Below are 15842 nucleotides of genomic sequence, written 5' to 3'. Positions count from 1 at the left end.
CACTGTCGTATACATTGAATTATTCAATTTGATAATATGTAATCAATTTAGGCATCCCTCCCAAAAACATAAAAAAATAAAAAATACAAATTAATAAAAATATTCATAACTCATATTCGAATACCTGAATAATTATTTGAATACCTGAATAATTTTGAATATTCGATTAATCGTTCCCATCCCTAGTCCTTATTACAGTACATACCATCCACATGGGCCTAAAGACATGAATTCGTCATTAACAGGAGAATGTATTCAAAGAACAACAAATAATGATGTCAATGCTGAAAATGTTCTGCCTAGTAACAAAAGCACATTTTGATTAATTATTGTAGGACTTTTCGTCACAGAAATAGATATGTAACCGATGCTAAATGATTTTCAAAGCTAGTGTAGAAGGGAGCAGAACACTGTGAGTTACAGAGTGTCAGGGTGTTCTGTAAAGCGACACAAGTGCAACCTACTGTATCAGTTCTCCCTCATACAAAGTGTATTCCCTGCTTTTTCTAACCTTTCATGGAAAGGACACCGCGGCAGAAGCCCTTGAAGTTGATCCTCCCATGGGAGTCGGGGTCCAGACATTTGGCCAAGTTTTTCACCTTTGGAGGGGTACAGAGACAACATTAGAGCTATCAGAGCACAGGAGACACATTTCTGTTCACACACAGTAAACATATTAAAAAAAAAAGGTACACATTTTAGCTTTTGTGCTACGTCAACTCAATATGTGGGCTGTGGAAAAAAAACGGTACTGAAACTAATTGATGTAATTGCATTGTGTCAGAAGGTTATTAAAAAGTATGATCTCAACTCCTACTAATACACTCATCAACCACATAAACAGGAATGTGCTTGTGTGCGTCTGTGTGAGTGTGTATTTGTGGGTCTGTGCAGCCCACTTCCTGATTTGTGAGATAGACAGGGGGCTGATAAGTACAAACCACTTATTAGTAGATGAATCATCCTTCCTCCCAGCATTGCACTGAGGCTCTCAACAGAGATGAACAGCCTTATTATCATATTAAGTCTATCCTTTGAAGCCATCAAATGATCTCATGCTGCCTGTAGCAATCCTCTCTAAATCATCTTTATAGACCCAACAATAAATGAATAAATAAGAGTTTACTGCCTTATCATTTGAAAACAAACCACAACTAAATGTAACAGCCATAGTCACAGCAATGTGCATTGTTTATTTCACGACACAATATGTGCGTTTGTTTTGCCAAACTAAATGTTTTAAAAGTAGTCATCACTTTTATTGATGATCTTGACACTTCGATTAGATTAGTTAAATGTGTTAACAGCAGAGGTGATATGTTGGGCCTCATGGGTCAACCCTTATCCATACACTTTAATATGTTCAAAGTTAAAGTGGAGCTTTGTCCGAATGTGATGACTGCACCTCTGCTACACGGTTAACTTTTGTGTCACTAACCCTCGTGCACATGCTTTAGTGTTCCATAGTTTACCGTACATCCTGCTCATAATTGATTTAGTATTGGCAGTTCATTTTAGTTTTCATTTCAAGAGCACACATGTAGCTGACTTTTCTACAGAGATGTATGTATGTCTTTAGATTAGTTACCTTAAGTCATTCTAATATGGTTTCCTTTAGTGCTGTTACTTGTTGCTGCTGCTGGAGGGACCTCTTGGAGGCTGTAACAAAAGATGCTGCACCTAAAGCAGAAAGCTTAACTACAGGAAGTGGCAAAGTGGAATGTACCAAGTGTCGGTGACATCATGGGGGGCATTGTTGATTTTTTTAAACCAACCTGTTACTCTTCATGCAAGTCAGTTTGGTCACACACATAATTATGACACTACATGAAATTGCAAGATTAACCGAAGGTCATTGAAAATATTTGTCTGGGAACAACGCAAATATATAATCATTTACATTGTCATTTGGCCAGTAGCTGTATACTTTATATAGACCAATAGAAAAAAAGACTTGCTGAAAAAGCAACAGATGGACGAAACAAAATCCATAATATGTACATAACTTTTCATCTGAACCGGGTCAAAGGCATTGGGATGGATAACTAAAAAGCAACCCAACACCCCTCATATGCAATATCACACATTTGTATTACAGTAGAAACATTGGCCAAAGCACGGCAAAATACATGATCCCCCCCCCCACATCTCCCTGACTGCAGAGTGCTGCTTCCCCTCAGCGCTCTGCACCACGGCTCAATAATGCATTATTCTCTTTGCAAGCTGCCCACAGACACTTGCATTTAACAGCACTCATTTTAGCAACGGTTGGTCACTGAGACGGAAACTGCTACAACGTTTCTCAGGGTTAAAAACACGAACTAAGGTTGGATTAGGTCATGCCTAAACTTTGAGAGGTAGAGACAACAGTCGATATAAGAGAATTGTGTGAAACTACCCATCGAAAAATGTGTCTCATAAATCCACATTTTGTATTTATTAAAAGGTTTACATTTATTCATTTGTTCAGCTCATCTCACACCCTCAAAACCATTGCCTGGCAACTGGGTAACAGTGCAGCTGACAAGCAATTTGTGGTGTTCAAAACTGTAACTTGTATTAAATGAATATCTCTAGCTTATAAAAAAAGTATAGCTTTTTAAACTGGAGGTCACAGCAGGATGTATACAGTATCAAGGTAATCTTAATGTCAGATGTGTGTACCTATAATGGTGTCTTACTTGTCTTCAGTTGTTAAGGACAAAGTGAAGGTGAGAGAAAAATAGGGCAGAGGAGGAAACTGTCGCCGTGCACGTTTGCATGTGACTGCACGACTGGGAGAGCCACCTACTGTGGGATTTGCTGATATAGGACAATGACATGAGAGGGCAACACATGCAGGAGGCTGCTTTACTGTACGCCTCCTCCAATGAAGAATTACAAACCCAACCGAGCAAGAGAAAGGAAATTCAATAAATGTCTCATGCAAAAATGAAAAAGGTTTTTCAGCGTCTCAAATCTGAATATTTCCTTCTTTTCTCTGTTTAGTATCATATTAAACTGGATATCTTTAGGAATGATAGAACGAGACATTTTGAAGACCCAAAGATGAATCAATTAATCTAGAAAATTGGTAGATTATTAATGAAAATGTAAGTAATCAATAGCTGCAGTTCTATACAATCCTAACATAATTGTAGAACATATAGTTTGTTGATGTATGTAGTCTATTCTGTACTCTACTGACTTGTAGGTCGTTGAGTTTATAAATTGCGTTGACTTCATGTTACAAACTCATTTCCCAGATGAAAGCGTCCCCAGGGAGCCAATCAGTGGCTCCACAGTGTTTCTGCTGATGAGCAACACAACACTGGGGAGCCAATCAAACACTGTTCTATTACCCTGCCATGCACTGAGACACAAGGGGATGTCCACTGTGACACACGCACTGATGAATAACATCTCAAATATTACCAATAATAACCCTTCTGCATCACAAGCTAAGGGAAAGAAGATTACACAGTATTCTCCCATTTGTTATAGGCACGTCTCTCAATATGAACTAACCCTCAAAAAGAATATTCAATCAGATGAGACAGCGCTGTGCATTACAAAAACATAGATTACTTAATGGTGACAGATACACACTGTTGTTTTTGTTTTCTAATCTTTACAATGATTCAGTTACAAGTATTATCAGGAACAGACACATTGCTGAGGTCATGTTTTGGGAATATGATACAGCAACTTGCTCTCAGAAATGTTTTTCTCAGCAGTGGTTACTGAGAAAGAGCTTCTTCTCTTTTTCAGGAACTGCTGTCCTGGTCATTCTCTATAAAAGACTTGAAGGAGGCAATATTGAGGTGGCAAATACATAGATTTTGTTCCGCTGTCTCAGCACATATTGTGTGAGAGTCATGGTACATTAGCCATGAACAGTCTAGGTTTAAGCACATTGTTGGGGATATATTCCTAATAGTTTGACTGGTACTGGAGTTGGTATCTTGAAGTATAAAACATTTGATTGTGATATCAGCAAATAGCTTTTTGGTTTTATTTTACACAAAATACAAACCACTAGTATCAATATGGATCCCCTAAATGTGGGTTTGAAATAATTATTTACAATAATTTAACTAAGCAGGACATTAAACAGTTAAAGTAAACTAGTTGAATCTAGTTTAGTCTTATTAGATGTTTTGAAATTGATTGGTTAATTGCGCTTTTACCAGATTATTTACATCACTTCAGATATATAATGTCTCTAATGTTCTGCACTTGCCATTTAAATGAGTACAAAAAATGCTAAAAAAGTGAATAGTATTTTTCGGTCTGGCAGTAGGCCCAGTAAACATTCTAACTTTCCTGCATCAGTAAAACTTTACAACGATCTTATTATTCCACACACAACTTTCAGTTAAAGGAGATTTAAATGCGTCATACTGTTTTGCTGGACTATCATACTTTTCCCCACTGTTTCTACCGCATTGCAAGTAACAAAAACATGTTTCCAACCTGGAAATCTATAATGAGGAAACTTCTCTGCATTAGTGTGTACCAGCAGGTGAAGCTAGGCTCTTCCCAATTAGCTTCTCATGTGTCAAAAACTCCATGTTAGCTTCTTCATCACATAGCAATGTGGAGTTCCGTAGTGATATATTTTTAGGAGGAAAGATACAGCATAACACGTTCCAGAAAATAATGAGGGCGTGTGGAAAATGCTAGCATTACTTGGTTGCCTAAAGCACTGTATGCTTCTAATGGCACAGTGTAGCCTATAGGAAAAAAAGACGAAGCAAAAATAACAATTACTGAGGGTCCACGTGCTCACCTGTTCTGCTTGTCCAAACTGGGAACCAAGCTGCACAAAGTGTTCAGGGAGGATAAACCCGTCTGAGTCCTCGTCACAAACGTCGAACACCTCTTTGAGTTTCCTCACAAATGTCAGCAAACGCTCCGACTGAGGAATTCTGTCTTCTTCCATTTCTTTGGTGCTTTTTTAATCTTCTTTTCGGGTGTTTTAGTCCAACACAAAAACACCATGTTGTTAGGAAACTAGCAGGCCTGCTGTGCGACTGCGCGTGACACAAAGTTATTGGATGCTGCTGCTGCGCGCGGGAGGAGTAGTGATGCTGATGGACACAAGTCCCAAGCATACAATAGTAGGATATAATAGTGTTTTACATAACAATACAAGTACAGAAGTCCGTATCAATGCGTGTATCACATTTAGTGGGATGCAGCCAATAGTTGTAAATCCATGTATTGTAAAATCACAAGTTTCAACCTCAAAATGGCACCATTGAAAAAGCCAGTCTCAATATATTACAATTGTAACATATTATCAGAGACAACATCCACATCCCTAATTGAAAGTGAATGAATAAGTTAGTGGGAAGAAACAGCTTCTGAATCACATTCAAGGAGCAGATGTAAAATCACTGATTCATGAGGAGATGCTGTGCTACTGTCTGGGGAGAAAAAAACATTGTTCTGCATAGTGTACTGCATTATAATGTATGATGTCCTTTATTGTTTTATGTTTCATGTGGAACATATATGCTGCAGGTCTCCCTTGAAAAAGAGATCTATAGTATGATCTCAATGGGACCAATCTGGTTAAATAAAGGTTTGAAATGAAATGAAATAGTAGGAATATTGATGCTGAAATATAACACACCCAAAAAGGAGGGTGGTATTTTCGGTGTTGAAGCTGAATACTGTCTCCTGTCTACTCCGTATTAGCTTTCATGAGTACAAAATTAAAATTCCAGTTAAAATGGGGAATTTTGTTTAAAGACAATTCTCAACAATTCAGTAATTAAAACTTTACTCATCTACTTCCTCAAAAAAAGAACACTTTTAGCCAAAACAAATTTAAGTAATTCACATCTAATGTGATTTAAATCTTGACCCTAATGTTTGTACCCTTATCATCTTTAGGAATATATACCATCTTTAGATGAATTAGATTTATAATGGTAATTGTCCTTTATGTTTGAGTTTCAATCCCTCTCTCACACAAACAAATCTACTTCTGCTTTCTCACAGATTCTAGTTTGCAGTTGTTGATACAGTTTATAAACAACATGTTCCATCTATCAGTGACCTAATTCTTATTCCCTATTATCCAGTTTCTCTTTTCTTCTATCATCTGGAGATGTGGCTGCTTCAAATGTTTCCCACACTTTTAAGTGTGTTCCTTTTTGCACAATAGAAAACAGGCTTTTGTGTTGACTCTAATAAACTTGTTTTCAGGTCACTTAACAAGGCCTGAAAACAAAAGGCCAGTCTATAAAGGGATGTGGATTAGTTGAGTTATACGTTGTATTAATAATGAGAATTTGTTAACTAACTACTAATTTTGTCAAACAAATGTAGTGTTGTTAAAAGTACAATATTTGCTTTAAACGTAGGAGTAGAAGTATACAAATGGAAAAACTTAAGTATGGTACTTAAAATTGTACTTAAGTTCAGTGCTAGGGAAAAAGTACTTAGTTACATACAATAGTATATTGCACTGTTTCTATTATATTATATTCTGCTTCTATTATATTCTATTTTATGTTATACTTGTACTATTTTAACTGTTTTATTGTGTTGCACTGATGGAGGAGACCTAAGATTTTAATTGTCATAACTACACTGTAGCTATGCACACATGACAATAAAAGCCTTGACACCTTGAAACCACTGATAATCAAGCACACTTTTCACATCCTGATGGCATCTTGGGACATTTTGTATTTACTTCATCCTCACAAGTCTGCTGACACAGAAATATTTGTACATGTGTGGTACTGAGACACAGGCCTGCTATTTATTCTCATCATGCACACCACCAGTTCACTCCGAAAAAGGAAGTGTGTTTACTGTTTCAACTTCCCCCAATCATTCTGTCTTCAAGAGGATGTGATACGTATTTAGAAAACAGAGAGGAGAGAGGGAGCAGCCCATACTTCTAGGTGCTTTCTTATTCTGTTCAGTCTTCTTCGTGTGTCAAAGATGCAGGCTGTTAGTGTTGGACAATCACTTTGGATATACACTCTGCTTTTCACTTTTCTACAACTTTGGGGTAAGGATCATGCTAAAGGTGTTTCTCAAAGTTATTTATTTGTTTTTTTCTAACAACTAAAAAAGTTTATTTACACTAGAAATATCTATTAACTGTTTTAATGGTGGTTAAAGAAGAAGTAAACTATTGTAACCTGCCGTTCAATATGTAATGATTCACACAAACAATTCGGTCTGTTGTAAATGTACCACATATGGAAATGACAGCTATGTCTCCTTTTATGTCTAAGTTTTATGTTCTATTTTTCATCAATTGCAATAACCGGTACAGATTGAGCTTGACCACATGTAGCAATCATAGAAGCAATGTTTTTCATGCCTGCTTCACTGTTGATCCACCTCAAAAGGAATTTGTGAAATCCAACTGATTCTTGCTTTATGTTACATCTAGGAAGACTTTCAGCTTCCACTTCCTCTCCTACTCTTACGTCACCTACTCTGGACATCTATTCAAGGTCAAAGGGCTCGGTGGTTCTGGTCTGCCGGGCCCCAGATGGTCAGAGAGGGGTTAAGTTTATGTTGTACCGAAACGAAAAAGAGGTAATTTCTTTTGCAGATGTTTTCTGGTGTGTCTTATGCTACCACTTGGCTTCTTTGGTTTAATTGTTCTGTGTGTCTCTTCTTATATTAAGGTGGACTCTCAGGTGCTGGAGTCTGGTGCTGAGGAGGTTCATTTCACTGTGAAGGAAAATAATACAGTGCAACTCTTCTGCTGTATCTACATAGAACAGGGTCGTTTCAGTGCCTTCAGTCCCTATTTACATCTGGAGAAGACAAGAGGTGTGTTTAAGTTTGTTTTTTAATGCATATCTTAATAGTCTTGCCTTTGATCAATTAAGAATCTGATTGGACACTCAGTCCAAACATGTTCTCTCTTTTAAAATAGAAAAAGGTCAAGAGATCTTGAGCTTGAAAAGTTCAAACAAATGTAATGAAGGCACTATCTTAAAGGAAACATTGATTGATAAAAGTTAAAGAGCCATTTATCAGATGGCTATGTTATCAGGTAATTCTGAAAAAATATGGGCAGTGCTTTTAAATATTGAAACATCCAATTAACAGACATCTGATTAAAGGCTTTTTAGCTTTTTACCTGATATGGAAACTCACACTGTATATTCATATAAACTGGTAGTACTGCTGACAGTCTGCTTGCAGCACTGGACACTTTATTATTTTATTCTGTGTTTATACATTTATAACACTAGATATGTTTGTGCCTTAACATCAACAGGCGTGCTCCAAATTACATTAGATTGCACTTTACAGTTACAGTTACAATACATTTATCTTATCTTATCTTACTATAAAGGACAAGGTAGGAAATGGATGTGGTGTGATGTGGAGCAACAGAGTTTGTTGAGTCAGTTTTTTACAGTTTGCACCCAGTAGTAATTCCACATGTGGTATAAAATAATAAACACTCCCATCCGCTGCTCTACAACCTCGAGAACAGAGTGCTGCATGCAGGTGCTCTCTGTGGTCTCTTATTGTCCTCAGCTCTGTGGGTGTGTGTAGTGGTAGTTACATCCTGCACTTCATATAGAAACCACACACCCACCCACACATACACACACGGACATCAAACACAATGTGTGGCTTCAACAGTTGATGGTGAGAAAGGGAAGTTTGGCTAGCAACTGCGGCAAACCAAGGATGTTAGCGTTGCCATATGTTTAAATGAATTTTGTGCAACATATTTAAAAGTAATGAGGCAACAAACACATAGGACTTATTGATTCTCTTTCTGTACTTTTCCAGATACAGCCTCCCCTCGGTCCATGCCCTCTCCAGTGTTGTCTGTGAACCCCTCCACTGGTCAGGTGAAGCGTGGGGACACTCTGTCCTTCAGCTGCTCTGTCCCTGTCCCGCCTCAGTCTCAGTCCCGGTCTAACCTTGGCAACCGACCCATGACCTTCCTTCTGCTGAGAGCCGCTAAGCAACCGGGGGCCATATCTGTAATCCTCCAGCCTCAAGCCAGTCTGGTATCAAACCATGAACCCCAGCCAGGAGTCTTCACTGTGGGGCCGGTGACGGGTGGAGAGGCGGGGGAGTACACCTGCCTTTACCAGGTCAATTTAAGAAGGGGATTGGTTAATTCTACTGTCAGCAACACGGTTCTAATCTCTATTACAGGTGAGGAGGCAAATCCCTGTTATTGTTACCACATTGACATCCTTCTTTCACTATTTCTCTATAAAGCAGCTGATACTATATACTTGTATATAGACTATTCTTGCACTATTTCTATTCTATTTTTATTTGTATTTACTTGCACTATTTTATCTGTTTTATTGTGTTGCACTGTTGGAGGAGCCTGTGACCTAAGCTTTTAATTGACATAACTACACTATGTACAATAACAATAAAAGCCTTGAATCTTGATTGTATACACGATATACAAGGCAGGAGCTTTCACTAATGTTTCTCCTGATTTGGTCTGGTTTCAGATGCGTTGCCTGTTCCCACCCTCGTCCTCGAGCAGCAGACGGCTGTGTGGCATTTGCTCTGCACAGGCTCTGCTGCGTACCCCGGTGCTGCGTTCTCCCTCTACGTGGAGGATAATGAATTTCCTGTTGACACTCACAAAGCCACCTTGATCCACCATCAGGCCACCTTCCCAGTGCCGGTCCAGGAAACTCCGGTGGCTTTCTACCAGTGCCAGTACAATGTCCTCCTGGTGGGGGAATGGAGCAACTCTCCACACAGCCTCCCTTTAGCTGTAACCAGAGGTACAGATGTGCTGTTGTACTCTATGTGTGTCGTTTTAATTGACCAAAAGTTAATGTGGAGGTTTTAAAAGAGTTTAAGACTTCTTGTTTTCTTTATCCAATCTTTTAGGAATTCCTCCTCCATCATCAACAGGTAGACCTACCAACCCTACAACATGCTTATATTCATAATCCTATCTAGTGGGACATATGACAAAAAAAGGGATTTAGACTTATCATTCTACTCCATGACTCACAATAATGCCGGTGTGCTGTGTCCAGATTTTTCCGCTGTGGACTGGCCTCTTGTACTGGGGTCTTTCTCCGCTGTGGTGTTGTTCCTCTGCTCAGTGATACTCGTGGTTGTGGTGGCACGCAGGAAAAGTATGTCACACATGCATTTCTGCTTCCTCACATGATGCATACACGCGGTCAAGATGTCTTCCTCGTGAGAATTAATATTGCCTTTTCTTCTTCTTTTTTTTTAAAGTCAAGGCAGCAGCTGAGGAAAAGAAGAGAAGGTATTGTAATTTACATTTGTCTTAAAGACCAGTAAATGATCACTCAGTTTGTCACAACTGCAACTTAAAATATTGTCCTCAGGTTTGCAACTTAAGAAACTGTTTAAAACAAAACTATCAATAAAACACCCACTATCAAAAGTTCCCAGAATTAGCTTGAACTTGTGTTATAGTTAATAATGTATAATGCTCAGCAAACAAAAGTAGTTTCACTTTATTAATCCTGTTACACAATGTAAAAACCCATTTCACATTATAGGGTTGCCTCTACACAGCTCGAATCACATTGATTTTCATAAACACGGTATATAAAATGCATTATTATGTTACACGATTGGTTTTGTGGTATGACATGTTGCTGTGTTGAACTATTTCAGAGAGGAAGCACACTTCTGGACTCAAGTTCATGCAAAGGACCATGTTGTGGGTGAGTTTATGATCATATTTCTAACTTGGTTAATGTCTGGCCATTCAGTTTCTTGCATTTTAAGCCATTTTATTTAGGTTCTGACGTTGATTTCATGAAAGTAAAGATACATACTGATACAAACCACTGCTTGACGTTGTGCTTGTATTTTTTCTTTTTCTTCACAGACCTTACACTCAGGCGCACAAGTATCACTCAGGTAATTCTTTATAATACCTTTATCTACAGTTGATAATACAAATTATTGTGTGATTTATCAACTACGATTAAGCAACAGTTTACTTTACCTTTGTACTTTCGATAACAATGCATTGAGTTAAAGAGTACGCTTTAATCATAGGCCAGCAAAAGACATTAAAGGCCCAAAACACACTATGTTAGTCCACCTCTCAGTAGCCCCAAAGGTTCTTATTACAGAATCTCAAACATCTGGACAAGGACATTTGTGGCGAACAGTACTCAAATAGAAGTAAATAGTACATTTCTTTTTTTTTTCTTTTTTAACTCGCAGTGGATTAATACACATGTTGTGTATACTGAGTATGTACAGCAGCAGGACAGTGTTTGGATATACAGTACTTATATGGTTTTGGTCTTTTCTAGGATTAAAAAAGTAAGGTAAAAGGAAAACAACAACTCCATGATAGATGTGACAAGACGTACTGTATTTATAAAAAATTCTTAGCTTTACAATAGCAATAGTATTCATTTGAACACAAAAATGAGGCAGATCATGTGCAGTTTTCTGACGTCAGTCCCCTTCTTTCTTTAGGTATTTCTGGTATTTCTGCAGCGTCTACAGTTTGTTTCTCCTGTAGATTAACTTTCCCAAACAACTGTAAACTTCACTGATCCCTTCGCTGTAAACAAACACACAGAAACACACATATTCGCACACCCACACACTGCCAATCATCAAGCATACTGTCAAACCACACACATTCCTCATTAATGTCTCCTTCTCATTAGTTGTAATCACATTTATTAATTAGTTTGATGAAGGACTGTCATTAGACTAAGAGCTCTAACTAGGCTCTATCTTTCTTTCTGTGATACTAAACAGCCATCAGGAAAAAACGCTGTCATTACCAGCTGATGGAAACACTAACCTGCTGTCATTAAGCAGCCATTGCAGAATCTGAATATTAAATATCAGTTTTGTCAGTCTAAGCACTGATCTGGCATGGCCTCGTCTTACCTTTTACTTAAAAAGCAGTCATTTCATCAAGATCACAGCTATTTTTTTATTATCTTTTTATCAGTTATATATTGTTTTCTAGAACCTCTCCCTTCACAGATTTGACTGCACTTTGAGTGTCAGAACTTTTTTAACTAATGTTCAGTTAACAAAGATGGATAAGAAGTGTATAACTGGATTTGTGGAGGTTTGCTACAGAATAAGTCTTAGGTAATTCGATTCAATTGAGGGCCATAAAGTGATAATAGGTTATGAAATAAACAAAATAATGTATAGTGTTGTTTAAGCGACACAGGGAAACTTGTTTGAAAGTACAAACCGGGGTATAAACGGTACCGCAATAAATGACTGCTGAAATCTTTAACAGCTTGTGTGTTTGTGTTTTGTGTGCAGGAATGGGCCAGTGTGGACTCACCTACAGAGACGGCCTCCAGATCCCCTTTATGGACCTCGCTCTCCACATTCACAACCCCGATCCATCCCTACCATTAGAACATTTGGTGTTTTCTTTCGCTCCCTCTCCGTCCCTCTCTTTCTCTCTGTCTGTTTATACTTTTTCGAGTTTATCAATGTAGCGTCAGCTGGAGTAACACAGCAGGACAGGAAGGGCTATTTCCCCACTTCCTATTTCATTTTCAGCAGTTAAATGTACAATTTTACAGGATATGATGTTTGTTTGATCTTACATGTTACTGAGCCAGTGAATCTAAATAAAGATGTTATTATTATTTTTTATATGACATGTGTTCCATGTGGTGGATAACTTACCTTAAGGTTAACTTCAAAGTGTATCCTTGACCTCGAAAAAAGCAGATGTGAAAACAATCCTACCACAAGCTGCTTTAGTAACAGCTACTAAATGGATCGTTACCATTATCAGTCATCATGGAGTTTTATTTACAGTTTTGCAAATGACTATAGCTCTGATATCTAATATGTAAAAATGAAAACATTGTATGTAATCAATTACCCGCCTCTTTAAACACATTGAATAGATAATAGTCTTGTTCAAATCTGATAACGGGACATCCCTACAATCTAGTTCCTGCATCAGGACCTTAGACTGCATGTTGGTAAGAAAAATGTAATATATGCTTGCATACTCATGCGACACAGTGTGTTAAGATTGTGAAGAAAAAGACAACCAACAACTCTTTCCCAAATTGTCCTGCTGTAGTTGTGCTAAGTATTCTGCAGAGGGCACCATTTAGATATAATTGAAAGTAAAACAAAAAAACACAAAAGGCAAAACATGAGGAATGTTATTCATCAAGTTGTTCTCCTTATAATGAGAAAAGGTCCAAGGTTGAGTGGAACAATGTGACTTTGACATATATGGGAATATCTACACAATGCAACAAGCGGCGATTTGTGCTGAGCTTTACTCTTTACTACATTGTGAGGGGACAAACATGAACCTTAAGGACATTATGGCTGTCTTTATATCTACAGTGTATTGGTCCTACATTCTAAGTGAATGTGCTGAGACTTCAATACGTAGCGAAAGTAAAAAAGTAAAAGGACTCAGGAGGGAGAGACGCCTCCCACCTGTTTGTATGGTTTTATGGCGGATAATAATTCTGCAGAGAAGGGCTGTCATTGTACTTCAGAAAGCAGCAAAAAGCAGACTCTGTATTAGTACTGCGTTTTATTACATATCACTGGCCTTTCACAGCACAGTCGCAGTAATGCACGGGGGAATGTATGTATTCATTTCTCTTTTATAGACACAGACAAGATGAAAAAGATGAAAGTTGAGGATGTAAATCATTTAACAAATGTTAAAGTCAGCTTCATTTGCCATGTCTGAGTCACTCTTCCTGTGTGCAGTCACATGTGAGCTGATGCTCACACAGTGAAGATATTCAGCTTCAGATAATGACGTTCGGCTGATTTGTTTGTATAAGAGGCAGAATAACGATAAGAGGCTTGAGCCATGTGATGAATTCAAGTGGCACCTTAATTGTACCCACAGTTCACTGGCTTGTGACAGCCTCACCCTGTGTGCATAATGTGACACACTGAGCCATGAGTCAGGTTTATATCAGATGACACTGGCAACCCTGAAAGTCATGGTAATTGCTCTTTGATGCCACCCCATGCTGTGTCTCCAATGTAATAGCCTAAGGTGTGTATGCAGAAACTGAACATGAACGTGTGTGCCGAAATCTGAAAATTGTTGGAAGATTGATTTTGATCTGTTAAAATACACTTTTGAATGTATTGACCAGTTAGATTAAAGTGGCACAACCTTCTCATTATCACTGAGTCTGTTGCTTTGTCCATTTTCCTGCACTACTCTGACACATTAGCTCAAGGCCTTGACTGCTGTCGATTTGAAAGCCTTCTTCATTGGCTTTTCAGGAACATTCGATACTATTAAGTAGACAGCCTTGTAGAAAATAATCTTATTTCAAGAGCAAAATATATTGAGTGTTGTATGTTTAACAAAGCGTGAAACTTGATCACAACTATCTTTCCCCCTTCAACAGTCTTCACTTACTCACTGCCAAGCACAATAATGCAAACAAATAAATAATTGCCAATTGTTTCTCCTAATTTGTCATTTTGTTTGTTAATGTGAGAACTGATTTGAGAGAAACACATTTTTTCTACTTGTTTTAAGGAAAAATATGTTTTTAAAGACACATACACGTAATGGAAATGTATGTTGGCAGTGAACGACTGTTACAATAAATAGGTCCTCTCCTCCTCTCCACATTGCATGACATTTGCTTTTTAATGTCTGTGACTCAGCTCTGCCATTTGATTTACCCTTCTCTCACAGCATCAAAGAGTCACACCCACATGAAGCATTATACAACGCAAAAGGCCCATATGTGAGGACATCAAAATAACAATCACTGACTTTCTTATGTTGTCTGTTGACAGTGCACACACACACACACACACACTTTTGTCCCCTAGACAAAGAGGCATTACAGGAGCGGCGGCTAATCCTTAAGACACCAACACAATGCTGCTTCAATGACTTCCTGCCAGCAGGACTTTGGAAGGTGGTGATAATGAAATATTGAGGAAATGAGTATTGATATGAGCAGGCAATAGACAGGTGTGTGGGTTTCGTTTCTTGGTAACCACATCTGAAAAGCAGCCAGATCAGATTAGATGGATATCAGAGAGATAATGTGGAATGTGCAGTTTGACCCACCTGAATAGGTTGCCATATTTGATTGTCCTTGCATAAAAATGAGTCTTTGATCTTAGAATCTGACATTACTCCAATTAACTACACTGGTTGGTATGACTCTTCCCTTCAGTGACAAGCTTTTAGTCTATCATGGAGTGTAGTTTGCTATACTTCATTTCCACATGTTTTCAGGCTCCTAAATCACTTACTCTCCTACCAAGACTTTTGGTAATGTGCCATTGGACCTGGAAGTGTGGTGATGTGAGGGAAGTTGCCTAGTGAGGAATGAAGCTTATTAATAATTTTGAGCACTTAAATTGCTGCAGCTCCACCATAATAATATGTACTGGCAATCTCACTGGGCTGCGTCCAGTGAGAATGAGGTGATGAATTATTCACAGGAGATTGGGAGGTCAGTAAAGCGTGGTCTGCTGATCTCACACACACAAAGGTCCAATGTGGCATGTACTGTATGCTGCTTCATTTTAGCAAAGCCTCCATCTTCTTCAAAGCTGTATCCATGGAGACACATTTTCTCTTTGACCATGGAATGTGTAAAGGGACCCAAAATCAAAAACATAGAGCAATTTGATGTTCAGAGGATCAGTGGCAGTTATGTTGTGGCCATCTCAAAGTGTCTGTGCCCTGACAGAACTGCACCGCGCTGGCTCCATTGTGGAATTCAGACTGCCTTTAATAGTTTAGTGTTAGGCTGGTTTGGTGCATGATTTAGAAAACTATCCTTAAAAGTATTACTTTTACATCATGTATGCCTCAGTCCGATACAAAAATATTAAAGGAAAATAAGGGACACTCGTTA

At 38.3% G+C, this 15842-nt stretch overlaps 1 protein-coding gene across 2 annotated transcripts; it reads left to right on the top strand.

Moving 5' to 3' along the window:
* The first annotated feature begins 6873 nt into the window (after positions 1-6873).
* On the top strand, positions 6874-14132 carry LOC117482386. 2 transcript variants are annotated; one of them, XM_034130500.1, is made up of 11 exons: positions 6874-7015; positions 7406-7554; positions 7647-7794; positions 8776-9150; positions 9465-9746; positions 9856-9879; positions 10008-10109; positions 10216-10246; positions 10624-10673; positions 10841-10872; positions 12265-14132. In XM_034130500.1, the coding sequence occupies exons 1-11, from the start codon at positions 6946-6948 to the stop codon at positions 12361-12363; spliced, it is 1362 nt and encodes a 453-aa protein (XP_033986391.1). In that variant the 5' UTR covers positions 6874-6945; the 3' UTR covers positions 12364-14132. The 2 variants fall into 2 exon arrangements, with proteins under 2 accessions (XP_033986391.1, XP_033986392.1); XM_034130501.1 differs by having other exon boundaries at positions 6939-7015; positions 7410-7554.
* The last annotated feature ends 1710 nt before the right edge of the window (positions 14133-15842 follow it).

The sequence above is a fragment of the Trematomus bernacchii genome, unplaced genomic scaffold, assembly GCF_902827165.1.
Source record: "Trematomus bernacchii unplaced genomic scaffold, fTreBer1.1, whole genome shotgun sequence".
Lineage (NCBI taxonomy): Eukaryota > Metazoa > Chordata > Actinopteri > Perciformes > Nototheniidae > Trematomus > Trematomus bernacchii.
This window is presented reverse-complemented; position numbering and strand designations above follow the sequence as displayed.

Coding starts and splice junctions, on each gene's coding strand:
- LOC117482386 (XM_034130500.1), top strand. CDS start 6,946: ATGCAGGCTGTTAGTGTTGGACAATCACTTTGGATATACACTCTGCTT. Junction 7,555..7,646: donor TGTACCGAAACGAAAAAGAG/GTAATTTCTTTT, acceptor TCTTATATTAAG/GTGGACTCTCAGGTGCTGGA. Junction 9,747..9,855: donor CCCTTTAGCTGTAACCAGAG/GTACAGATGTGC, acceptor CCAATCTTTTAG/GAATTCCTCCTCCATCATCA.